The sequence below is a fragment of the Podarcis cretensis genome (genome assembly GCF_951804945.1).
Source record: "Podarcis cretensis genome assembly, chromosome: 17".
In the NCBI taxonomy this organism is placed as follows: domain Eukaryota; kingdom Metazoa; phylum Chordata; class Lepidosauria; order Squamata; family Lacertidae; genus Podarcis; species Podarcis cretensis.
The window spans coordinates 31,879,526-31,905,888 of NC_137187.1; the positions used below are offsets into that span (position 1 = coordinate 31,879,526).

Here is a 26,363-nt window from a genome sequence, read left to right on the forward strand (position 1 = left end):
TCTGACTTACATTTCCCAATGATTTCATATATTGCTCAGAGCAGCTTGGATTAAGGTTACCTGAGGCTGAAAACTAGTTATCTTCATGCTAATAATAATAATAATAATAATAATAATAATAATAATAATGCAGCCTTCACTCATAGAGAAGCCTATTGCATCCTTCCCAGTACTGGAGCATTTTGTCTATTGTAAACCACAGAGCCTAGGGCTTGCTGATCAGAAGTTCGGCGGTTCAAATCCCCGCAAGCTCCCGTTGCTTGGTCCCTGCTCCTGCCAACCTAGCACTTTGAAAGCACACAGTGCAAGTAGATAAATAGGTACTGCTCAGTCATGCTGGCCACATGACCCAGAAGCTGTACGCTGGCTCCCTGTCAGGAAAGCGAGATGAGCGCCGCAACCCCAGAGTCATCCACACCTGGAACTAATGGTCAGGGTTCCCTTTACCTTTAAAGGTAAAGGTAAAGGTACCCCTGCCCGTACGGGCCAGTCTTGACAGACTCTGGGGTTGTGCGCCCATCTCACTTAAGAGGCCAGGGGCCAGCGCTGTCCGGAGACACTTCCGGGTCACGTGGCCAGCATGACATCGCTGCTCTGGCGAGCCAGAGCCAGAGCCGCACACGGAAACGCAGTTTACCTTCCCGCTGGTAAGCGGTCCCTATTTATCTACTTGCACCCGGAGGTGCTTTCGAACTGCTAGGTTGGCAGGCGCTGGGACCGAGCAGCGGGAGCGCACCCCGCCGCGGGGATTCGAACCGCCGACCTTTCGATCAGCAAGCCCTAGGCGCTGAGGCTTTAACCCACAGCACCACCTGCGTTACTCCGCTATATTTCCCCAAATATTTATGAATGAAAGGGCAAGATATCCCTGCCATGCTGCTTAATTATTTGCAATAGTCTGAAAGGTGAATTATACTCTCTCCCTTAAAATTACACCTTTGTGTCTATAAACTGTGGTCTAAGCTACTTTTTGAATCCATCTCTGCCAAAAGAAGAACTCACTTTGAAACTTATAGATGGTTCCTAACACCATGGAAGCTGGCAATGATAAACCCAGGAAACTCAACTAAATGCTGGAGAGGTTGCACCAGTACAGGCACATATATCTACATGTGGTGGGAATGTCTCAAAATTCAACACTTTTGGACATCAGTCCTACCAGAAATCTTCAAAACAACAAAAAGAGGTATTAGAAGCAACTCCAGAACTGGCCCTATTAAATATAGACAACAACATGCACTCAAACTACAAAGAACTCCTAAGCCACCTACTCTCAGTAGTTAGGAGCATCATAACTAGACACTGGAGGGGGACCTGTCAGGAGTGAACATGGACCACTGGTACCAAACCATATGGGAAACAGCTACTAGAAAAGCTAAGCAACTAATTGAAATGAGTACACGGACGAACAAAGGGGATGCCTTCACCCTGTGTGGCTCCCGTTCATTACACACACAGTCCAACAAGACAACAGCATAAAAACTCCTCCCTCTCAGACAAAACTCACTGCAAGCAACCGAACGCTGCACATGCACTATGCAAAAGAAGGAAAAATCATTGCCTCTCCTCTTTCTCCCACCCCTCCCCACATCTTTCTCCCCACCCCCAACCTCACAATGTCTATGATAGCAAGGTCTCACACCAAATGTAACTGACCTGTAGATAGGACTCTTGTAAACTGAAAACAAGAGGTGTTATATGTACCTTTGTTATCCATGAAAATTTTCAATAAGAACAATAAAAAATACACCTTGTTTTGGGTGTGGTACGCAATGCCGGGGCTGAAATTGTACCTAGATGCAAATAGAGCCATTAAAGAAAGAACATACATGGGGACACACATAATGACAACTAACCTAACATGAGGCAGGTGTCTTGGGATGTTGTTTAGTCGTGTCTGACTCTTCGTGACCCCATGGACCAGAGCACACCAGGCACTCCTGTCTTCCACTACCTCCCACAGTTTGGTCAGACTCATGTTCAAAGCTTCGAGAACACTGTCCAACCATCTTGTCCTCTGTCATCCCCTTCTCCTTGTGCCCTCCATCTTTCCCAACATCAGGGTCTTTTCCAGGGAGTCTTCTCTTCTCAAGAGGTGGCCAAAATATTGGAGCCCCAGCTTCAGATAGGCAACAGCAACTAAGGAAGGTTTATTTAGGAGTCAGCAACTTGGGTGATGGAGGGAAGGCAAGGTGGTGTGAGAACAACCCTAATATTCAGCTTATGACCTTCTGGAGGCCAGGAAGGGATTTTTAAATAATAATAGTGTCCTGCTTTTTGCCTGGGGTAACTTCTATAGGCTGGGAGTGGATCAGGCCAAAGGCTCATCTAGTCTAGCATATTTTCCTCAAGGTGCCCAACCAGAAGCATTGCTGCACTAAAACCCAGGGCAATCAATGTTTTTAGGAGGGGCGTCAAAGGAAATACAGCAATGTCCTGTACAATTAAGTGTTAGTATTAAGCACCTTAATATGGGTGTCAGGACAGCAGTGGGGGAAACTTGTTGGAAGCAAAGCAGGTTTCAGAAAAGCCAGCCTCACTGAATGCTTTCCCTAAACAGGAGGGCCTTCTGGGACAAATAGATGGAAAAGGAAAAGCAGAGCTGCATACTGTCTACATGTCACATTAACCCTCGGCTTCACCCCCGGGGGCACACTCCATTGTCTCTCGAGACAGATGGATGCCAACAATACCAATCAGGTTTCACTTCAGGTAGCAGTGATGGCCCCTCATCCACCTCCACAGGCCTCACAAGCTGTATCCTCAGTAACATGGCTGGGCAATCTTGCCATACGTTCATACGCGAGAAGGAACAGAAATAGGTTCAAGAATCTATTCCCTCCCAAGCAGCGCTATAGGGGCCTCAGTTGGATGAGGCTCAATAGAAGATCCTTGGATACGTTAGTCCTGCACAGAAGGAAGAAGCCCGGTTGCTCTGTGGTGATACTATAGCTGCCATCAGAAGTTACTTTATCCAATCAACCATCTTTGGAGAAGGGCAGGAGAACATGACCATTGCAAAAGGTCAGGAAGGCAACATTTCCCCATACTTGCCAATCTCCCACATCCTGGTGGGATAGCTATGTCAACAGAGCATAGAATTAGAGTTGGGAGGGGTCACGGGTCATCTAGTCCAATCCCCTGCAATGCGTGAGACTCTTAATTTCAGGGTTGTGGGTTCAAGCCCCACGTTGGGCAAAATATTCCTGCATTGCAGGGGCTTGGACTAGGTGAGCCTTGTGGCCCCTTCTACAAATATATGATTCTATCCCATTGTTCTACGCAATGCCTCCTCCCCCCTCTTGCTGCTGCATTGCTCCATGTCACAGAACCACAATGGTTGACTCCAGAATTGGCCAAGCTGTAAATGCGGAATTTGGCAGGCCTCTTAAATCTGAACATGATTTATTTTTTATTATCTATTACGATGTTTACTGTAGTGACTTTATCTCACTTAGAGCACTACTTGTGCAGAGAACACAACTTGTTTCCCCTGATAATTTTATGGTGGGGTTTTTTTGTAAACCCATTTGAGGTTTTAGTACAGCCAAGTGGTATATAAATATTGTACAATAAATAAAATAAAATAGTTTAACCTTTTAGTCTAATGATGCTCCTTTCGCTTGCCCACCTGCTCCACAAATTGCCGCAGTTTTGCAGGTAACATTGCCCCACCCTACAATATGCAAGAGGAAAATTAACTGCGAACCCCCAAAACCAAACCAGAGCCAAACTGTGTGCAATGAAATTCACCTCCCAGTGCAAATTGTTTCACTGCAGGGGAAGAAAATTTTGCATTTCTTCTCTCAGTGCTCAGGAGGGGGCATTGCCCCCTCTGGCTATGTCTGCTCTTTCAGGAAACCTTGGACCAAAGATGTTGATTGAATGAATCGCCAATCATCTTGCTTGCCTTGTTGTCAACAAGAGGGCAGCCTATGCTAATTCTTTGGCACTTTTCTGCTCTCCTGCATTAGGGGATGAAATTTTGCATGATAAATGGCAAAATCCCTGACTTAAATTTGGGAGATATCACTTCAGGGTTTCAGCTCCAGTAAGCTCCCCTCCTTCCTTGGCATCTAGATAACCTTACCTATCAACTCTATAGGGGGTGCCTTAGACTTTGCTCTTTTCAGTCTCACCCTCAACCCCCAAAATATGGGGATAATACTATATAGCTTCTTATAAGAGCCAACATGATGATGTATGTAGGGAACATCGGACACTATATAAATGCCAAGTATGATTTTTAAAAATCTGAGCAGTGTACTTTACAAAAGTGACAAGAAACACCATTCTAGGGTAGCTCTTAAGAGCAAACACCTGCAAATTATACAGCCACCTTTGTGTAGAAACCACACTTTTTTTATATATGCATTTTCACTGAAAGTTTTCAACACATAATTAAAACCAAACTAATACAAATAAAAATAGAGAAGAAAGGGAAAAGGAAATTAAAAAAAAAACAAAGAGAAAAAACAAAGAGAGAAAATAGGAGGAAGTAGAAAGGGAAATAAAATACAGAGCCCTCTATCAGGGGTGAATATTAATCCTTATCTCACACAGAAGAGGGTAAAGCCTCCCAGCTTTCACCAGGGAGCTTCTAAGATATCACAGTTTTAACACCTGTGTGTGTTGTTTTTTAAAAAAAGGATTCTTTGTAAGGTAAGACAGAACTTGGTTGCAATCAAATGTGTGCTAAAAATTAAATTCCAGGGAGGTTCGCACACCCTGGGACATATGCAGTCTTCTGAATTTCATAGAAATTGATCTGACAGAATAAAGAGGCAACATTTTGTTATATATGAAATCTGGGTTTCTCCAAATTCATAAATTTTAGCCGCGTGTGTGTGTGTGTGTAACAGAAAAGAATTACTTTCACTTGATTTCCACAACTATAGCTGTCTGTTGCAGTAAATACACACACATTACACACACACACATTATTATTATTATTATTATTATTATTATTATTATTATTATTCTGCATACATATTTGAGAGCAACCCTGTCCTTCCAGTAAACCTGCATAGGAATTCTCATCTGACAGAGCCCTAGTTGAAATTGAAGCAGGATAGTCTTTATTGCAGATCAGTCAAATCAGAAGACTCTGGTTCCACTATCATGCCAATCATCAGCAGGTTACTCCTGAGGTAAAAATAAAACATAAAATAAAAAATATATGATGAGTTTCCTCTTTTTGTTCCTACTGACCCCTCTCACTGTGTGGTATCTGGGAAACACTAGCCATACCGAAGGTTGTTTTGCGTTAAGATTCCAAATGGTAGCTGCATGCATTTGCAATGCAACATAATTTACAGCTGCAATTTGGAATCCTAACGCAAGACAACCTTCCGTGGCAATTCACTGGTAATCCACTCTGCTTTCAATGCAGTGCAGGACACATCATTGCCAGTGAATGGATATAGTATATTACTACAGCAGAGAGAGACACACAAAGAAAGAGCAAGCATATTATAACTGCTTGAGTGTCAGGGTAGGATTTGAGAGATGCACACCCTACAGTATTTCACATACGCAAGGGTGTAACTTGTAAAAAAATTTTTTTAAAAAAACTATTATCCTGAAACAGAAAAAAAAAACTGTTTCAAAATCCAAATAATTAGGACTTTCTTTTGTTTTCTACAATATTGATGGCTCTCATTATGTATTATTTCCCCAAATGGACTAAAACGCTTACCTTCACCTGGTGACAAAATCCTGAAATTACAGCTTCTTTCTTCCCACTCCCCGTTTGCTGCCATCTGGTGAATGGAACTATACAGTCAGGTACACAAAGATGCTCACCCCCTGCCCCAGTCAGGACCTCCAGCTTTACTTAGATGAATGCTCTCTTTTTTTGGTCTTCTCACTGTGCAGAAGTGAGAGTTGCTCATAGAACATAATAGAGAAATGCAGAAATATAGCCCAACTGTGTAAGGGCAAAAGTGCCCCCACCCCATCAAAAACGAAGAGGACAGGATCTATCGCCTTTCTCTAAGCCAGATCGTGGCCACTGGTCCCATCACCTCCTGGCAAATAGAAGGGGAAGAAATGGAGGCAGTGAGAGATTTTACTTTCTTGGGCTCCATGATCACTGCAGATGGTGACAGCAGCCACAAAATTAAAAGACGCCTACTTCTTGGGAGAAAAGCGATGACAAACTTAGACAGCATCTTAAAAAGTAGAGACATCACCTTGCCAACAAAGGTCCGTATAGTAAAAGCTATGGTTTTCGCAGTAGTGATGTATGGAAGTGAAAGCTGGACCATAAAGAAGGCTGATCGCCGAAGAATTGATGCTTTTGAATTATGGTGCTGGAGGAGACTCTTGAGAGTCCCATGGACTGCAAGAAGATCAAACCTCTCCATTCTGAAGGAAATCAGCCCTGAGTGCTCACTGGAAGGACAGATCGTGAAGCTGAGGCTCCAATACTTTGGCCACCTCATGAGAAGAGTAGATTCCCTGGAAAAGACCCTGTTGGGAAAGATGGAGGGCACAAGGAAAAGGGGACGACAGAGGATGAGATGGTTGGATAGTGTTCGCGAAGCTCCCAGCATGAGTTTGACCAAACTGCGGGAGGCAGTGGAAGACAGGAGTGCCTGGCGTGCTCTGGTCCATGGGGTGACGAAGAGTCGGACACGACTAAACGACTAAACAACAACAACAACTACAAGCCAGTATTATTTTTTGTCAACAATGTGATTAATTTAAAATGCAACACATTTAAAAGAGCAACATGTGTGCACTTCTGTGGAACAGAAGGCTTCTACATTAAGCTGAGCACTGAATTTGGGCTGTGAGATCCAAAGGGACAATTTACAAGTAACTTGACCTTTGCTGCTTCTCAAGAGTATTTTGGGCTAGAAATCCAAACTAGCCTCAGTGCATGGAGTTAGTTTTGCAGTAAAAGCATGACTTCATTAGTCATTACTTCCTTGCAATAAAAGCAACCCCCCTCTTCTAACCACAGGGACCCTCATTGAAATAAGGAACAGTTGTGTGTGCATAGTGCATTAAAAATAGGAATAGAAATTGAGGTGGGGAAAATCCATCACATCTTTTACAAAAATAGACCAGCCTTAGAAAGGTGCACAATTTAGAAGAGGAAAAGGCCTTTTTATTGTTGCTTTTATTAAACAATGGAGAGTCTGGATCCCCCTTGACAACTGAGCCTTGCTTTAAATTTCCTACTCCCTTGACTGCCACTCTGCTTCTGCCACCTGGTGACAAAATCCTGTAATTACTGCCTCTTTCTTCCCACTCCCTGTTCGCTGCCGTCTGGTGAATGGAACCAAAGCCACTCCAATTTGAACCTTCTCAAGACTCCCATGAGAGGTGGTGGACTCTCCTTCCTTGGAGGTTTCTAAGCAGAGGTTGGATAACCATCTGTCATGGATACTTTAGCTGAGATTCCTGCATTCTAAGACTTTTCTCTCCACTGGACTTAATAATGCAATTGCACCAGCTCTTTTGTTCTTTGCTGCTGTCAATGGACTGCCCCCTGCTTACAGGAGCTCATGAAAATGCAAAGATGAACACAAATTTAAAAAACCATCCTAACACATCTGACTAGTAGTGGAACACACTGGACATAAATTGGCATGTTCCAGGGCTGTGCTAGTGGCACCACTGTGGCTTGTGGAAAAAAAAACATTTCAAAGTCAGAGAAAGTAAAGGACAAGGTGACTGAGGGTTCTCCCATTCTGCTTCTGATGTTTTCCGTTTGACCCTCTGCCCCCAAAATCCCACAGCAAAATTGAAGACTGTAACCCTATACAAAGGTAAAGGTAAAGGGACCCCTGACATTAGGTCCAGTCGCAGACGACTCTGGGGTTGCGGCACTCGTCTCAGTGGGGCTTACTTCTGAACAGACACACATGGGAATATGCTATGAGCTATTTTTCACCTCAGATGGAAGATTTCCACGAGATATTAAACTAGGCAGCACTGTAATAACTCAAGATCTCCCAGCTTCTCACTAACAGTATTACAAAATACTTATTCAAGCACACATACTGTAGGAAAGGGGAGGCTTGGGGAAAAGTCAAGAGAATAACAAACCCTATACAGTGGTACCTTGGGTTACATACACTTCAGGTTACATATGCTTCAGGTTACACACTCCACTAAGCCAGAAACAGTGCTTCAGGTTAAGAACTTTGCTTCAGGATAAGAACAGAAATTGGGCTCTGGCGGCACGGCGGCAGCAGGAGGCCCCATTAGCTAAAGTGGTGCTTCAGGTTAAGAACAGTTTCAGGTTAAGAACGGACCTTCAGAACGGATTAAGTACTTAGCCTGAGGTACCACTTTACATCTTCAGAATAAGTTTTGGACAGAGCTCCTGTGGAGGTACAGCTCCTGAAAAATTAAATGTGAAGAACTGAAAGGGAGAGGGAATCAAATAAAATTTCATGACAAGGGGTGCTGCTTCTTTTTACTCATTTATTCACCATGCCTGGCTGAGTCTACATGAACAATACAGGGAAAATCAGGATCCTAGAAGAAAACAGACCATGTTCCTAACAGATCTTTTTCTTTGTTCCACCATCTCCAAAGGGAGATGATAAACTACAGCCACCAAGGTACATCAATGATGTCGATTTCCTTGACTCTCCCTTTCTGTTTGCTGGATCTGCTCCTCTGTCAGGACAACAGGCTTGTATTTCTCGTCAAAAAGTTTCTCGTTGGCTTCCGAATGGAGGTTATGGAAAGAAATTGTCCTGAGATGCTCTGGCAGGTGTTGAAACTCCTCCTCGTTAATGTCCGGATCCCGCATTTTGGAGTGCAGAACCCACCAGCGCCCCCAGAAGCCCACATCGAGGACTTGGCTGGGAACCTCCATCCAGCGTGGCTTCAGGTACTTGCAGTGCGCCTGGTAGAGATCTGCTCCCGCGTCAAAAGGAGCCTCGTAGACGAGAGAGAAGAAAAGCAGGCTCTGGAACCGCAACTGGCCCCGGTTCCGCAGCTTCGTCAGTCGCTGGACGTGCCCTTCCGAGCTGCTGCTGCGGGTCCAGGGCGAGAGCAGGAGGAGGGTGCCCGAGGCTTCCAGGAGGCTGGCCTCGAAGGAGGACTCACAGGGGCTGCGGAGGCTGCAGCCCACTGCTCCGGCCAGCAGTGAGAGGTAGAGCCCAGCTTTCCCCGGCCGCTGCTTGACACCCAGGGCAACCTCTTTGCAGGCTTCGGCATAGTCATGCAGGAGGCTCTTGCACCACAAAGCTGGGGGGGGGGGGTAGGCGGGAAAGAAGAAAATAGAGATGGTAAGAACAGAAGAAGAGCCTGCTGGATCAGGCCAATGGCTCAACTAGTCCTGCATCTGGTCTCACAGTGGCTAAACCAGGTGCCTCTTGTGGGAAACCAGTGACTAGGATTTGAGCACAAGAACAATTATCCCCATGCCAAGGTTTCCAGCTGTGGAGGTACAGCACAGCCATCATTGCTAGTACCTGGCCTATGCAGAGGGGTGCAATCAGGTGCACTTGCCTCGGGACTCGGTGGGCTAAGCTGGCCAGAGGAGCCCATCAGGGGCCTGCGGGTCTCATGCTCTCATGGCAAGAATGCCCCATGCCTCCCAGCCAACTGGGGGCTCCCACTCCAGGCCTCTGAAACACTCTGCATGGGCATGGCTAGTAGCCTTGGCTGATAGCCTTGTGGTTGTTTTATTTATGTATTTATTTCTTAAAGTTTATACACCTCTTGACTGTAAAAACCCTCACTTTGTGAAAAGACAAAACAGTAAAATTTAGACAAATTCACAACCCTACTTTAAAACATGCAAAAACGGAAGTACAGTGATACCTCGGTTACAGACACCTGTGGGGTAAGGCGATCTCACGGGTAAAGCAGCCCCAATTTGTTATGGATTTTATATGCTAATAGCAACACCTTGAACCCAGCCCGGCAGCCAATCAGCAACCAGCGCAAACCTCCTGAGCACTGATGCTCCTCCATGCCATGCAGGTCATATAGTAAACCGTGAACCAGGCCAAAATTTGGCACCGTTCAGGACTTTGAATTGGTACCTATATGAATATAGGTTTTATTATGATTACTCGATTATTGTGGTCTTTTTGTGTCCCCCTCGTCCAGGGATGGATTTAGGTTTGATGAGGCCCTAAGCTACTGAAGGTAATGGGTCCGTTATATGCCCAGTTGTCCTTTGTCAACAACAAATTATTGCTGTTTTTGTGTTACATATATGCTATATGGTAATTTATGGACATAATAGGTATCTAAAGCCATTTGCACATAACAAAATATGTATTTTATCAAAGTAATTGATATAGAAATGAGCAACCCAGTGATATTTTAGGGAGCAGGTGGGGCCCATGACTTACATCATAGGAGCCTACACAACACAAAACACTGTTGCTGTATGTAGGTTTTATTTTATTTGTATTTATCTTATATTTGTGGGACGCAGGTGGCGCTGTGGGTTAAAGCCTCAGCGCCTAGGGCTTGCCGATCGAAAGGTCGGCGGTTCGAATCCCTGCGGCGGGGTGCGCTCCCGCTGCTTGGTCCCAGCGCCTGCCAACCTAGCAGTTCGAAAGCACCTCCGGGTGCAAGTAGATAAATAGGGACCGCTTACCAGCGGGAAGGTAAACGGCGTTTCCGTGTGCGGCTCTGGCTCGCCAGAGCAGCGATGTCACGCTGGCCACGTGACCCGGAAGTGTCTCCGGACAGCGCTGGCCCCTGGCCTCTTAAGTGAGATGGGCGCACAACCCCAGAGTCTGTCAAGACTGGCCCGTACGGGCAGGGGTACCTTTACCTTTATCTTATATTTTGGAAATGTACATTCAGTTGTTGTTTTTCCTTTAATTTTTTTGGGGGGCCCCAAGAGAGTGGGGCCCTAAGCTAGAGCTTGTTTCGCTTAAACGTACTGCCCTCGTCTCAGCGCTCTGTGCGGGACAACAGTCCGCACCCCCTTTAATCCGGCGTTGCTCCTTGATTGTCTCTAATCCTTTTTGGGAGAGAGTTCCATAAACCTGACTCTGGTTAAGACTCTGTAACTGCGTGAGCTCCGCGCCGGGAGGAAGGAAAAGGCGACGGCCCCGGGCCGAGGGCAAAGCGCCCAGAAGGGCACCCACCACCTCCCGCTCCCAGGGAAGCAGGCAGGGAGGCGGCGGCGAACTTCTCCCTCCCTCCCCTCGGGGTAAGGTCTGAAGAAGCGGGCGGCGCTCAGGGGTCAAGCCCGGGCCTCCCCTCCAGCCCCCCTCTCGCCCGCCCGCCCGCCCGCCTCACCTATGCGGCCCGTGCGGAGCCGCCCCCAAAGGCGCCTCTTCTCCGGGCTCGGAGGATCCGACATCGCCGGCCTTTTCTGGGAGGACCGCGAAGCCGGACGCTCAAGCGCGACGGACCAGCTCAGCGGAGACCGGAAGAAGGAAGAGAAGCAGGAGCTCATAGAGATAGGAAAGGAGATCGGAAGGAGGAGGAGGGGAGGCGCAGGAGTTCATAGAGATAGGAAACCGTTAGACTAGCTTTTTTAAAGTATTGTTTTGTTCTCTGTGTAGTTTATACAGTAAACCGCCGTGTGATCCTAGGACAAAAGGGCGATATATATATATATATATTAAATTACTGATTTATTTCATAACATCTAGACACCGATTGGTTGTTGAAAAAAGCAAACAAAACACCTCGAAGCGGCTAATAAAAAAAGGGCGAGAATTAGTGAAAATTTCTGCATTGCAGAGGGTTGGGCTAGATGACCCTCGGGATCCCTTCCAACTCCCCAATTCTGGCATTCTTAGAACTTCAAAAGCCTGCCCTGCTTTCTTGCTTCTGCCTTGGGGCAGAAAAACACGCGCAGCTTTAAGTCCCGCCGGGTCGCTTTCCCTTCACGGGCTCCCTCCCTCGCAGCCCCGAAGCATCCGTATCCGTGTCCGTGTGGAAATCCCGTCACGTGACGCCCAGGGCCTCCAGTCTCGGCGGCGTTTCCGAGTCTATGAGCGCCAGGGGCACTCTTGACGCGCGCCGGAAGCCGGGAAGGGGCGGCGGCGGTGCCTGGCTGGAAGCTGCGCCCTCGTCGCCGTCCGAGGCTCCTCCGAGCTCCTGGTGAGGCTGGCCGAGCTTCTCCCCCACCCCCCCGCCGCTGAGGGACCCTCGTGGGGCGGGCTCTGCCTGCTAAGCCCCTCCGCTGGGTGACGAGAGCCTCGCCCGGGTAAGGGGCTTCTGGCTGCCAAGGGTGGGCTAAGGTTGCGGGGCGGGTGTCGCAAGCTACGCGTGGCAAGAGGCCGACCTGTGCTCTCTCTCAGGCCTGGAAAGCACGTCCGGTCTCTGAGCATGTGCAGAGTGCCTCTTCTCCCCCCCCCCCCCGCATTGGACAAGCAAGGGACTGTGATGCTCAGGGTCCAGGGCTGTTCCCTTCCGTGGCGCAGGCTTGTCATGGCAGAGGGAGGAGAGGGGCTTCCTGGAATATCCTAGAGTTGGATGGGGACACCCAGAGGGTCATCTAGCCCAACCCCCTGCGAGGCAGGATTCTCCCACCCCAAGCCAGACCCTGCTTAGCTTTGCAAAATGTTGCGGATGTTTTTATCTACACCACTAGAAGGCTTACTGAGGGCATTTGAGCAGCAGCAGCTGGGAACCGTTTCACGGCCAGTGCCAGTGCCAAATTTACATATAAACTAAACAAGCTGTAGCTTTAGGTCCCTACTCTCTTGGGGGGGGGGGCAAAAAAATTAAAGGGAAAAAAACCTGGATGTTCCAATATATAAGATAAAAAACAAATAAAATAAAACCTACATGTTGTGTAGGCTCACAATGGGCCCTGCCTGCTAGCCTGCTCCCTAAAATATCACTGGTTTGCTCATTTCTGTATCAATTACTTTGATAAAATACATATTTTGTTATGTGCAAATGGCTTTAGATACCTATTAGGTCCATAAATTACTATATAGCATATATGCAACACACAAAACAGCGACAATCTGTTGTTGACAAAGGACAGCTGGACATATAAAGGGCCCCATTACCTTCAGTAGCTGAGGGCCTCATCAAACCTAAATCCAGCCCTGGTTTCGCCCCAGCCATTTTTAAGTCAGAGGCCTAGCGGTGTCTCTGCCCCCCACCCCAGATGTTGTCATACTACAACTAGGAGCTGTTCAATGGTGAAAAGGACTCCCTCCTCCTTCCTTGGAGGATTTTAAGCAGTGGTTGGGTGGCCATCTGCTGTGGATGATCTAGTTCAGATTCCTGCATTGCAGCTCTCAGGATCCCTTCCAACTCTACAGTTCTATGATTCTAACTGCCAACGTCCCTGACTGTTGGTTGTGCTGACCCGGGTCTGATAAGCGTCCAGCAACAAACGGAAAGCCACAGGTTACCCCCACGTCTGTTTTGAAGCTGCCTTTAACTGCCTCCTGTCCATACATCCCAACCCAACCATCTAAATGTACACATCTGTATGTCTATAATATATGGACCTGCCAGTTTATGATTATGCTTCATGCATCTGAAGAAGTGGGCTGCGGTACATGAAGACTGATGCCATAATACAGTTTCAGCCTTTAAGGTGCTTCAAAGCTCTTTGATGTTTCTGCCAACGCAGTTTGTTATCTTTTCCAGGATAATCCAGTTGCATCATGGCTGCCCCAGATGAGCTCAAGTTTCATGGTGAGTATTTTAATTCTCCTGAGTGAGTTATGGATTGTGGCAAGCTTTGGGCACTATGCTGTTCAGTGTTCTTTCTCTACCCACCTCAAAACTTCCCTGTTCATACGTGCCCCACTTACAAGAGCATAACCTTTTGTTGGATTATCTACCTTTCCTATCTCATTAGTCTTCTATACCAGGAATAGTCAGTCTACAGCTCTTGGCAGTGTTAGAAACTGGGATAGAAAAGCTAGGAGCCAAATGGCTTCTGGGACTTGGGTTGTGGGCGCCAAAATCAGCTGTCTAGTTGCCACTGGGTGTGTGTGTGTGGTTTGACAATACTTTTTATTTATTATTTTGATAAGCATGAACTAAGTGATAAGCAATTCACATAAGTGACAGATTGTTAATGTCACATTTTTTTAGCAAAAATTGTTCATACGTGTTTCATTTGGTGTTTACAATAAAAATATTGCTACCGTACTTCGGTTTTCAGAACATTCTACTCTTTATTGTTAAACTCCTTAATATATTGTCTATCCTCAAGGCTTCAGAGCACATACATTTCAGTAATCCTCAGGTGTCAGCCAGGCGCAGAAAACAGCACCCAGACTTGCAGATGTGTTCGCAAATGCAGAAACTTTAGGTGCAAAATGTGCCTGGCGCCCTGCTAATTTCGAACTCTGGCTCTTGGAGAGTACCCACCTCATAAGATAACTTTTGTCCAGCTGCTGAGAACTTGCCTGCTGTTAAAAGAGGGTTGAAGGAGCAAGACTGAACCTTGTCATGGGAGCAGAATCCATTGAAGGCAACGGGTTTTACAGTGGAAGCCTATGCATGTCTGTTCAGTAGTAATCCTAAACACACAGTAGGAAGTAATCCCCATGGAACACAATGGGATTATTTCTGAGTAATCATGCATAGGAATAGCTGTGGTGGGACTTGAATTGGGGTTTTCCTGGCCCACAAACCATCATATACAACATCTCTCTCTTAGGTTCAGGAGAATATAATGAACAGTTTTTATACCTGTGGAGAATTTTTGCTTGGTGCAAAAAAAACACAACAACACGTGTTGTGAGCAGGCTGGGTTTGGGGGGGGGTATGTGTGTGCTGATTTTTCTTTGGTGTAGATTGCTCCGGCGGCCTCTGAAGGTAGGTAAGCCTACCTTGATTTCTTAAGGAAACACAAGTTCTTTGGAAGTATCTTAAGTTTTGTTTCTACCTTAAGCTAGGGTTGCCATATTTCAAAAAGTAAAAACCAGGACACCCTGAAAGTTGTTAAGCTTTTCTTGGGGAAAACCTCCCAAAAACACAGGTTGAAGCTAGGAGGGAGAAATGCAGAAGTTCTACTCGCCAAACAGTGGGGTCCTATACCTGTTCTTTCAGAATTTCAAACATTGCCTCTGGTACCACATACACATGAAATTGTACCTGAAACGCCAGTGTGGTGTGATGGTTAGAGTGCCAGCCTAGGACCTGGGAGACCAGGGTTCAAATCCCCACTTAGCCACAAAGCTCCCTGGCTCATCCTGGGCCAGTCGCTCACTCGCAGCCTGACTTACATCATAGGGTAGTTGTGAAAATAAAATGAGGGTGAGGGAGAACTGTGTACACTGGAATATAAATGTAATAAAGCCAAGCGAACAGCTAGAGGAACAAGCCGTCCAGGTTTTTCGCCTACTCTGTTGGTGGCATCCTGGGATTTTAAGCACCAGATGAGAAAATGGTGCAGAGACTGGCTTGGCTAACAATTTCTTCCAGACAACTAACTTGGCAGCTCTGCAATAGGCAGAGCAAAAATCTACTTCTGCTCACCTGCAAAACTGCTTTCATTGAGTGTCACTCTATGTAAGTGCTGTCCTAGCTTTGAGCTACAGGGGCTCTAGAGTGAAATCTGATTTGTGCTAGTATTTCTGTCCTGACTGCCTGACGTGTTTTATTTTATTTTTTGCAGAATTTGATGAAGCCATAGATTTGCTGGCTGAGAATGCGGATGCCACCACTCCTAGCATCAGTGAGCGGCAAAGCCACACAACCGTAAACATGTCTTCAGGTTACAATGAGGAGCCTGAGGCAGAAGAGGAGGATGATAAAACAGAGGTGCTGCTGTTTCAAATTCTGTCCTGCATGTTGATTTATAGCTAGCTGGAGAAGTAGCTGCTTTGCGGCAGGAAGGAAACATAGGCCTAGCCAAGGGGCTACTTCTATGGACCTGGAAGAGAGTGGGAAGGAGATAACAGGTCAAATGGGAGTTTTGATGTAAAGCACAGTGATTTACATAGATAAGGAGGATAGGAGGCATAGAATGCATATTACACCTGGTTTGTAGCAGTTGCACTGGTTCCCTCATAGCTTCCCAGCCCAATTTAAGGTGCTCTCTCACATTTGTGTTGAAAGCTTAGATAACGGGGCTCCAAACAGCTGAAAGAATGCCTCATTCCCTGTATATACTAGCTTGGGGCTTAAGATCAGCAGAGGAGGCCCTTCTAGTAGTTCTTCCACTCTTACAGGTTGGGGGGAGCTTGTGAGATTACCTTCTTGGTGGTAGCTCCAAGAATGTGGACCTCCCTTTCCACAGAGGTTTGTGTGGCTTCCATTGTTTGCTTTCAAAAGGGCATAATTTAGTTTTGTGTCCCGCCTGTAACGTGTTGTATGGAATTACTCTCTGTGTTTTTAATGTGCTTTAACCCACCCTGAATCCTTATTGTGAAGGGTGGGTAAGAAAGACAATAAATAACAACACAATGGAGCACTTTGCTGTGTCACCCTACCTAATTCAGCCAAAATTCCTATTGTTCCATGTGTGAAGAGTAACTGGAAGAATTTCCATAAAAATAATGTTCCCTAGTAATTATAGTCCCTCCCATAAGTTTCACGCCCCACCTCTTAACACACACAACTGCAGCCTATGGAGTTTCCTCAAAGCTTGCTGAAAGGAGTTCCTGGGAGGAGAAGCGTCCATGAAAGAAAGAGGTCTTCTTGGATCATTATTTGGAATGAAGCACTCTGCCTCTTTTTCTTTTCTTTTTTTAAGTAAGAATGCTTAGGGCACGAGATCAGGAGTTCTATCTTCACAAGAGGCCCAGGGGTTGGTTTGTCTCACCCAAAATATATTTCCTGGCCAAGGGCAAAGCAGTAACCTGCATTCTCATCCCTGCAGCTCTTGAGTTCCCAGAAGAAGCAATCCAGTTTCTGGACCTTTGAATATTACCAGGCTTTCTTCGATGTTGACACATACCAGGTAAGGGAATTCGTGTAGTTCTAGCTTCATAGGCGCAGCCAAGAATCAGCCACAGTTGACAAGATGAGGGAGTGTAGTAACTCAGCTTGCAAGTAACAAGCACAAGACCTGCCATACAGTTTGCAGTTGGCCCTCCAGCTGTTTTTTGGACTACAACTCCCATCATCCCTAGCTAACAGGACCAGTGGTCAGGGATGATGGGAATTGTAGTCGCAAAACAGCTGGAGGGCCAAGTTTGGCCACTACTGGGCTAAACCACCCATAGGGTCCAGTTCTATTTCATGGATGGAGCCACAACCTCATGGCTGGCACATTTTTATTGTCCTTTGAGCCTAATTTGGCTCCAGGATTCTGCTGTGGCTGAATTACCACCATTATTTTGTTGGGTACAAGTTGAAGATCTTCCTGATCGACTGATATTTTCAGGAGCTGAAATTCACAGCGGTGATGTTCTGACTATGGGGATGGAGATTTCCTAACCATGAAGTTAGAATAACGAATTGAGTTCAATCTTCCTTCCACCACAAGCTTGCTTGCTTGGCTTTGGGCAACCATATTATCCGTCTTCTCTCCATACCCTGACAATGGGATCTAGTGCAAGGCATAGAAATGCCTGTACAATATTTCTAGTAGTTCCTGCACCTCCTGAGATGGGAAGCAAAAAGCCCTGCATCCTTGCACGTCCCCCATGGGGTCCATTTTGCTGAGGCAAGGCCTATTTCTTGTTTATCAGGTGTTGGACAGGATAAAGGGGTCGCTGTTTCCGCTGCCAGGGAAAAACTTTGTATGGCACCATCTACGGAATAACCCTGACCTGTATGGTGAGTACAGAGAAGCTCAGACTAATGCAGAGTACTGCCTCCTGCTTTGCAAAGTCTGGATTGAACTGTAAACTGTGATGTAGCATACTATGCCCAGGACAGAGAATGCAGCTTGCTCAGCATCCTGAGAAACAAGTCCTGATTAAGTGGGGAGGGGGGTGAAGCTTGCTAGTCATCTTCCAGAAGTGCAGTCTTCATTTCCTTGCTCTGTCATCCCTAAATACATACCTTGCAAGTGGAAGGTCCCAGCTCATCAGTCAATGGATGTCTGACACTGGGAAAAGCCATGGGGAATTAGGACTAGGTCAGACTTCCCCATCGTGGTGCCCTACAAATTCTGCTTCTTCTTCTTTGGCGATCACTCGTAGCTGAGTAAGATAGTATTCCATGAACACGGTTTTAACAGTGAATCCATAAGTGGAGGTCAGTTCTGGATCCACACGTGCTTCCACAGTAGGGACATAGATTTCCGGGCAGTTGATCACGGTGAGGGTTTGCCAAGCGTGCCTTCCTCCTAGCATGTTTCTCCCTTTCGTCTTGAGTTTGAGCGTCTTCAAAGGCCATGACACCTTTGGTAAAGGCTGTTCTCCAATTGGAGCGCTCGCAGGCCAGTGTTTCCCAGCTGTTGGTGTTTATAGTACATTTTTTTTTATTTGTCTTGAGAGAGCCTTTAAACCTTTTTTGTTGACCACCAGCGTTATGCTTTCCATTTTTAAGTTTGGAATAGAGTAGTTGCTTTGGGAGACGATAATTGGGCATCCGAACAACATGACCAGTCCAAACGAAGTTGATGTCGAAGAAGAATCTTCATTGATTCTGATTCTTTCTTACAGATTATTTGGACTATAGCTCCTATCACCCCTGACCCTTGGGCCAAGCTTGCTGGGATGATGGGAGTTAAGCCCCAAACATCTGGAGAACAGCAGGTTGGGGGGGAGGCTGCACTAGATCAACTGGTAGCCTAACAATGTGTTACACTTTTGTGTGTCCAAGGTTTGTGCTTGGGGAATGTAGATTTCCCTCTAAGGCCTGCTCTACCAGGTGGCCTCCAGTGTTGTGCTGAGACACCTCCCCTGAGCCCCGGCTCTTTAGTTGCTTCCTTGTTCCGTATTTGGTAAATGAGTTCACAGCCGGCTCCATTCTTTGCCCCGTGCCGTGACAAGAAGTCTGCCCGTCTTTTTTGGTCTTCTAATGTTGTATTTCTGCCTCTCACAGGACCATTCTGGATCTGTGCCACGTTAGTCTTCACGCTGGCTATCAGCGGCAACTTGTCCAGCTTCCAGGAGAAAAAGGGCAGCCCCCAGTTCCACAAAGGTGAGCAGTCGATGAGGGAGTGTCTCTTGCAATTTAAGCTTTATGCAATCATAACCCTTTTATATATTGGGTATTGTTGAAGGCACACAAAGAATGGGCAAAATAGAGATTTTGGGGGGGAAAGGTAAAAAATACAGTAACTTGCACGTCACCTGCAAAAGCTTTTGAGCAAGGTGGCGTGCGGCCTACAAAAAAAGCAGGAAGCAAGAGTTGTAGTAATGACTCCTTTCTTTCCTACTGGGGATGTGTGAGATGGGTAAATGGACAGTATTCAGAATGTCTAAATTTTGGCTCCCAGATATCCTTAACTTCTCGCAGAATCTCCTTAGCATAACTTAGTCATAAAATGAATGGAAACTTTAAAAGTAGTTCTCAGTTATGATAAGTAAACACAAGAGAAAGGGAAGGAAGGAAGTTTTGTGCATGTGTGTACACACACACACACACACACACACACACCCTTCCCTCCCTCCCTCCCTCCCTCTTGTGTTTACTAGCATAACTGAGAACTACTTTTAAATCTTCCATTCCTTTTATGACTAAGTTATGCTAAGGAGCTTCTGCTCTTCTTAGCACCTGCCGGAGAAGGGCAGGCAGAAGGCAAATATGTTGAGGATTGTTCCAGGTAGGGTAAGCCCTGGTTACTGGCCCTGCCAGTGCTTTTGCCTTGGAGCAAATGCTGCTCTTAATATCATTTTCCTTTTCCATAGTGTCCATTGCTGGAATAATTATCTACTGCTATGCCTGGCTAGTACCCCTTGCCCTGTGGGGCTATTTGCAGTGGCGAAAGGGGGTCCAGGTCCATGTGGACTCCTACACCTTCCTGGAGATGGTGTGCGTCTATGGTTATTCCCTATTTGTGTACATCCCCACTGCGGTGAGTAAGGAAAATGGGGTTGCAGGGAAAAGACTGATTCATATGTCGTTTCTTTTCAGTTTGTAGAGCATAACGTTCCAGTAGAAAGTACTCAAAAGTCCTGCACCGTTGTGCTTTCCATTATTATTCATTCATTCATTCATTCATTCCCTGCCCATCTGGCTGGGTTTCCCCAGCTACTCTGGGCGGCTCCCAACAGAATATTAAAAACACGATAAAACATCAAACATTAAAAACTTCCCTAAACAGGGTTGCCTTCAGATGTCTTCTAAAAGTCAGATAGTTGTTTATTTCCTTGACATCTGATGGGAGGGTGTTCCACAGGGCTGGTGCCACTACCGAGAAGGTCCTCTGCATGGTTGCCTGAAACCACACTTTTCACAGGCAACTGCCAGAAGATCCTTGGAGCTGGACCTCAGTGTCTGGGCTGAATGTTGGGGGTGGGGATGCTCCTTCAAGTATACTGGGCCGAGGCTGTTTAGGACTTTAAAAGTCAGCACAAACACTTTGAATTGTGCTCAGAAATATACTGGAAGCCAATGTAGGTCTTTCAGAACCGGTGTTAGGTGGTCTCGGCGGCCACTCCCAGTCACCAGTCTAGCTGCCACATTTTGGATTAATTGTAGTTTCCGGGTCACCTTCACTGCAGTAGTCCCAAGTGGGAGATAACTAGAGCATGCACCACTCTGGCGAGATAGTCTGCGGACAGGTAGGGTCTCAGCCCGTGTACCAGATGGAGCTGGTAGACAGCTGCCCTGGACACAAAATTGACCTGCGCCTCCATGGACAGCCGCGAGTCCTAAATGACTCCCAGGCTGCGCATCTGGTCTTTCAGGGGCACAGTTACCCCATTCAGGACCAGGGAGTCCCCCACACCCACCCTCCCTGTTCCCCCCAAAACTTTACTTCTGGCTTGTCAGGATTCAGCCTCAATCTGTTAGCCGCCATCCATTCTCCAGCCACCTCCAGACATTCACACATTCCTCAAGCACTGCTAGTTTTGTGCAGTGGGATTTCAGCAAAAAGGACCTGAATTAAAACTCAGAGCTGCCACTGGATGAGAGTGTATGAGATCTTACTCAACTTCCACTTCCTTCATTCACAGATGCTGTGGCTGATTCCTATATCCTGGCTGCAGTGGCTGCTGCTCATCTGTGCAGTGGGTCTCTCTGGCTCAGTTCTGGTTCTTACCTTCTGGCCAGTTATCCGCTCAGACACCAGGCTGGCAGCTTGCGCCCTGTTGGCTGTCATTGTTTCTCTCCATGTCCTTCTGGCTATTGGTTGCAAGGTATGTTTTCTTCTCTTCCCACTAAGCTAGGGCAAGGTTTGGAGAGCAAAATGCTACTTGTGCCGAAAGGGGAAGGAAAAGTAGAGGGAAATAAGCTGTGTACGATGCAGCCACTAGAAAGTCAGATATTTCATAGAATCATAGAATCATAGAGTTGGAAGAGACCACAAGGGCCATCGAGTCCAACCCCCTGCCAAGCACTCCCGACATACGGTTGTCAAGCCTCTGCTTAAAGACCTCCAAAGAAGGAGACTCCACCACACTCCTTGGCAGCAAATTCCACTGTCAAACAGCTCTTACTGTCAGGAAGTTCTTCCTAATGTTTAGGTGGAATCTTCTTTCTTGTAGTTTGGAACCATTGCTCCGTGTCCGCTTCTCATTTCAAATGAGTTTTTAGCCTCGGAAGTTGCAGAGATTTTACTGCAGCAAAAGTACTCAGGGCTGGAAACATGATGATGTCATTGCATGGTTTTACTATATAATTCTGGGTACCCTGTGGCAATTTAGTATTATGAACATCTCTAAACCAGCCTTTGCCTTCCTGGTCATGCAGGCAGGGAGTTGTCTGGAGGGCAACAGGTTGACAAAATCTGCTCTGAACTTACAGTATTTGAGGTAGCTTTATATTGGACCCCTGAAAATATTGTTAGTATATGATGTAAACATTGCATAGTGGAAGTACAATGGGAGTACCTTGGAAGTCAAACGAAATCCATTCTAGAAGTCTGTTCAACTTCCAAAACATTTGACTTCCAAGGCGCGGCTTCCAGTTGGCTGCAGGAGCATCCTGCAGTCATTCGGAAGCCGTACCGTACATTCAGCTTCCGAAAATCATTCAAAAACCAGAACAATCACTTCCGGTTTTTGATTGCTCGGGAGCAGAAAGGTTCGAGATTACAGGTGTTCGGCTTCTCAGGTTCCACTGCATAGATAAAGTAATGCTAATTATATTATAGTGCTCATTGTGCCCAAAATTATGAGGAACAGAACAGGCATTTGATTAAGTAAGAAATAACAGGCTGTGATTTACCGTTGAAACCTTTCTAGTAACTGTTCCAGTACTGTTAAGGCCCAACAAAATGTTGGTCGGGAGCAAGACTTTGAGCTCATGAGAACTTTTCTTCAGACTGGTTGGACCACCAGGGGTGGGGGAAATGCTGCCAGATACAATGGGAAGGACATTTCTGGTGCAACAGACCTCCACTTGTGACGACATCCTGGGGTGAATGGAGGAGTAACGATTGCTCTCGCTTTGAAGATAGCAGCCATTTGGTTTTTCCGCTGGTGTACCTGCAAACCAGAGCTGGGGGGCGACTGGGCTTTCTCTGTATGAAGGCTGCATGCTGGTAGTGGGTGCAACTTGCCATAGCACAACATAAATCAGATTTATGCAACACATCTCTATCCAGGCAGGCTAGAAGCATCAACCCAGTTAAATCCAGACAGGAATATGCACGGAGATTATGCAGCAAGATTGGTGAGGGTCGTGATCCGGGGAGGGAAATGGTCAAGGAAGGAGGCAGCAAGAAGCCTGGAAGGTCCCTGAACCCTGGGGTGTAAGCTACACCTTTGATGTGGATTTTAATGTAATTAATGCATATATTCCACCGGGACGCAGGTGGCGCTGTGGGTTAAAGCCTCAGCGCCTAGGGCTTGCCGATCGAAAGGTCGGCGGTTCGAATCCCTGCGGCGGGGTGCGCTCCCGCTGCTCGGTCCCAGCGCCTGCCAACCTAGCAGTTCGAAAGCACCTCCGGGTGCAAGTAGATAAATAGGGACCGCTTACTAGTGGGAAGGTAAACGGCGTTTCCATGTGCGGCTCTGGCTCTGGCTCTGGCTCTGGCCAGAGCAGCGATGTCACGCTGGCCACGTGACCCGGAAGTGTCTCCGGACAGCGCTGGCCCCTGGCCTCTTAAGTGAGATGGGCGCACAACCCCAGAGTCTGTCAAGACTGGCCCGTACGGGCAGGGGTACCTTTACCTTTACCTTTAATGCATATATTGGCGCTGCTCGCAAATTTGCAGCACAGTGGGAAATGTATATGCTGTGTCAGCAGAAGCCGAATTTGTAAATGACGGAATATGGCTGGAACAGTGAAGTTGATGAAGTCTGTAAGATCCCAGAGTGTTACTTGTATACATCTAGACCAGACTGCTGCAATGCTGTTTATGTGGGGCTGCCTCTGAATAGGGTTCAGACCAGGGGTCGGCAAGGTTTACCTCGCCTGGGCCGGTTCACTCCAGCAGAGATCCCTTCGTGGGCCAGATCGCGCGCACAAGGTCGCGATTTCCGGTGCCTGTGCAGATGCGATTTTCAGCACCACGGAAGTGAGTCCCTGTGCCAGTTTAGCACGGCACAGAGGGACTTGACGAGCGGGCGGCTCAATTCGGGGGCAGCTCATGGGCCGGTTAAACAACCCCCATGGGCCATTTGTGGCCCATGGGCCTTAGGTTGCGTACCCCTGGCTCAGACCCTTGCCCTTGTGCAAAATGCAGCAGACTGGGTACCTGCAGGGGCTGGGCTCTTATATCAGAGTAATAGGTTCCATGAATTGCACTGGCTGCTTGTTGGCTTCCAAACCCAATTCAAAGTATGGATCATAACTTCTAAAGCCCGGAACAGTTTGGGACCAAGTTTGGGCCATTTTACCCGTATGGGACTGCCGGGCCTTGAAATCAGCTACAGAGCCTGTGCCTGCAGATTCACCACAAGGTAGTCAGGCTGGAAGGTGCAAAAGATGGTTTTCTTCAGCGACAGCCTTTCAACTATGGAACTCCCTTCCTCAAGAGATAGGTTTTGCTCCTTCCTCATCTTAAGCGGGCCCTAAAGATATTTTCAGTCCACCCGAGAAAACTGGGGGTAGTTTTTAATTGAATATTACACTCAGTGTAGTATTGGGATGTCTGTGATTTGTTTTTTGATAGTTTCATATTTTGTTTTAATTTGTAGGATTTTAATGGGTTTTTAAACATTTTATACTCCCTTGATTGTGAGCTGCTTTGAGAATACTTAGGGTTTCGAAGAGAGGCAAATGTTAATAGATATTAGTATTAATAGTCTAACATTCCTTAAAAGCTTGGTTTAGCCGCTTTTTGCTGTCTTTTCGTTTTATATTTTTAAACCTCAAAGCCTATTAAGTACAACGTAAGAAAAATAAATGAGCTGTTTTGCAGCTAGCCCCCCCATCCATTTTTTCCTTTGTTAAACTCCCTTCACTTTTGTCTTGTGTTTTCATATAGTTTTAGGCATGTTATAAAAAATACAGTTGGCGTTACAGTGTGGACCTTTCACATGCATGCATTTCAAGGTTCGGAAATGACACTGTAGGCTGAGACAGAGGAGTGCAATGTGCTCAGGATTAGTCACATTCTGCCCGCAACACTGAACTTAAATGAGAACTCTTAAGCAAACTCTTTGGCCCCACCTTGGTAGTGTCAATACAAACTCCACAGCCAAGATCCAACAAGGATGTGGATTATTGTTCTTACGCACATGCCTCAGGGCTGGCTTGGACATCCTGTACAAAGCTCTCGTCTAATAAACGGGGAAATAGTTATAGCTGGATATCCAGCCTAACATGGGATGGGGTGGATTAAATTACCCAGCTAAAGTGAATCCAGTTTTCCCACGTACATTTCAAGTATTAGTACGTGCCGATTGCAAATGTACAGATTTACGGTCTCACTATGCTACCCTAGGAAACTTCAGTTTCTTAAAGAAAACTTTGTGCTCTAGAAAATGGAGTATTATTTATACTTCTTCTGCCATCTGCCAAACTGGATTAGGATGGTAACAAGAAAAACAGTTACACAATGTTTCCAAACCCGATTCCCCCGGCCCCGGCATACTGAGAAATCTATGTATTTTTGGCACGTGCAGCTAAGCCTTGAGGAAACAGGTACTGAACAGTTTCTTTGTGAAATAGGAAATAAATGGTAATGCTTGCTCCCTCAGCAACTTGCAGGGACGCAGGCACATCCAGTGGGCTACTCTAGAGAATATAAGGCATCTCCAGCCCTTAATATAGGACCTTGTTTTACCGTTAACTTGGTAGCACAAAAGTAGCCCAAAAACAATTTGACATGGGTCATGTATTCAGTTTGAGACACGCAGGTTTTGCTTTTGCTTGTTTGCGTTCAGGTTTTGATTAAACCAGAGTATTCTTAAAAGTGCAGTCACTTTTCAAATTAACTTACTGATTCTAGGTGGAGGAAGGCAAGCCTGCTTGATTTCTACAACTGATTAATTTTCTTCTCTTTGAAGCTGTATTTCTTCCAGAATGCAACCGGCACACCTTCTCATCCCACGCCAGCTGCTCATTTCGGCAGAAGCACACCGCCTCACCCGGCCAACCACTCCAGTCCACATATGTGAAACGCAGCTGGTAAGAACTTCTGGCCATCCCGTATGGCATGAAACAGATGCTAAAAATGCCGCTGGGTGTCAAATATTCTTTGTCAAAGCGCCCACTGCTCCCCAATCCCCACCCCTACCAATGGAAGCATAGGAACTAATGTGCTTCTGGGAGAGGTAACAAGGGGTTGGCATCTCTCATCTTTCTCCCTTAGTGCATGCCCTGCTTACAAGACCTAAAATAAAATCTCTGTTGCAGACACTTTCATCATGAATGTCTGGCCTCAGGGAAAGCCCACAGGCGAAGGAAAGTGCGCACTTATTCAAGAGGCAAGGAGACACCTGAGCTGGAAAAGGGACCAAGCTGCATCACCTCACCATGTCAAGACTTTTGTTGTCCTACTTCAGCCAGCCATGTCACTAAGGCGCCCGATTTGCAAAGAACCCGACTTTTGGAAACAAATTTAAAGGCCTGGCTGTTAACATCACAAAGCGTTACTTGGGGTGGATGCAGCTGCCTTTTGCTCCTTCATCACAGGATGGGCCTGCAGTCCTGACAGGGCTGCAGAAAGCGACTGCATGGAGTGATTATTGTTCCCCTTCCAGTTAAATCTTTGGTAATGGAGGGATGTAGCAGAGTCAGCTGATGGCTGAGACTTTTTAGATCCTCGGTGAGTAAGGGTAGATGATCAGGAATAAAAGTAAGAGCTTCTTGGGAGGGAAGCTTGAATGATAGGGAGGTTGAGCACTTCAGATTACTTTGATTTAGTTTAGCTACTTGATTTTGTTTTCTATGGAAAGCTAATTTAAATAAAACTGCCTTTTAAGAGGAGTGTGGCTCTTTCCCAGCTTCTTTTCCAGCCAACACTGTCGTCCTCT

General features: G+C 46.4%; 2 protein-coding genes across 3 annotated transcripts; one reads left to right on the forward strand and one right to left on the reverse strand.

Moving 5' to 3' along the window:
- Positions 1–8,427: 8,427 nt before the first annotated feature.
- Positions 8,428–11,393, reverse strand: TIMM29 (translocase of inner mitochondrial membrane 29). The gene is made up of 2 exons (XM_079959785.1): positions 11,239–11,393; positions 8,428–9,216 (listed from the first exon to the last, which is right to left on the reverse strand). Exons 1-2 carry the CDS (start codon positions 11,300–11,302, stop codon positions 8,588–8,590), a joined length of 693 nt encoding a protein of 230 aa, XP_079815911.1. The 5' UTR covers positions 11,303–11,393; the 3' UTR covers positions 8,428–8,587.
- A 561-nt stretch (positions 11,394–11,954) lies between these two features.
- YIPF2 (Yip1 domain family member 2) lies at positions 11,955–26,316 on the forward strand. Of its 2 annotated transcripts, none has more exons than XM_079959739.1 (10): positions 11,955–12,051; positions 13,564–13,611; positions 15,548–15,693; positions 16,754–16,834; positions 17,568–17,655; positions 18,871–18,969; positions 19,680–19,846; positions 20,952–21,134; positions 25,395–25,515; positions 25,744–26,316. In XM_079959739.1, exons 2-9 carry the CDS (start codon positions 13,581–13,583, stop codon positions 25,503–25,505), a joined length of 906 nt encoding a protein of 301 aa, XP_079815865.1. In that variant the 5' UTR covers positions 11,955–12,051; positions 13,564–13,580; the 3' UTR covers positions 25,506–25,515; positions 25,744–26,316. The 2 variants fall into 2 exon arrangements, with proteins under 2 accessions (XP_079815865.1, XP_079815864.1); XM_079959738.1 differs by having other exon boundaries at positions 12,000–12,157.
- Positions 26,317–26,363: the final 47 nt, after the last annotated feature.

Bases quoted from the DNA above. Each gene is read 5' to 3' on its own strand.
- TIMM29 (XM_079959785.1), bottom strand. From the start codon at position 11,302: ATGTCGGATCCTCCGAGCCCGGAGAAGAGGCGCCTTTGGGGGCGGCTC. The intron at 9,217-11,238 runs GTGAGGCGGGCG...CCCCCCCCCCAG, and splicing joins GCTCCGCACGGGCCGCATAG to CTTTGTGGTGCAAGAGCCTC.
- YIPF2 (XM_079959739.1), top strand. From the start codon at position 13,581: ATGGCTGCCCCAGATGAGCTCAAGTTTCATG. The intron at 13,612-15,547 runs GTGAGTATTTTA...TATTTTTTGCAG, and splicing joins AGATGAGCTCAAGTTTCATG to AATTTGATGAAGCCATAGAT. The intron at 15,694-16,753 runs GTGCTGCTGTTT...TCATCCCTGCAG, and splicing joins AGGAGGATGATAAAACAGAG to CTCTTGAGTTCCCAGAAGAA.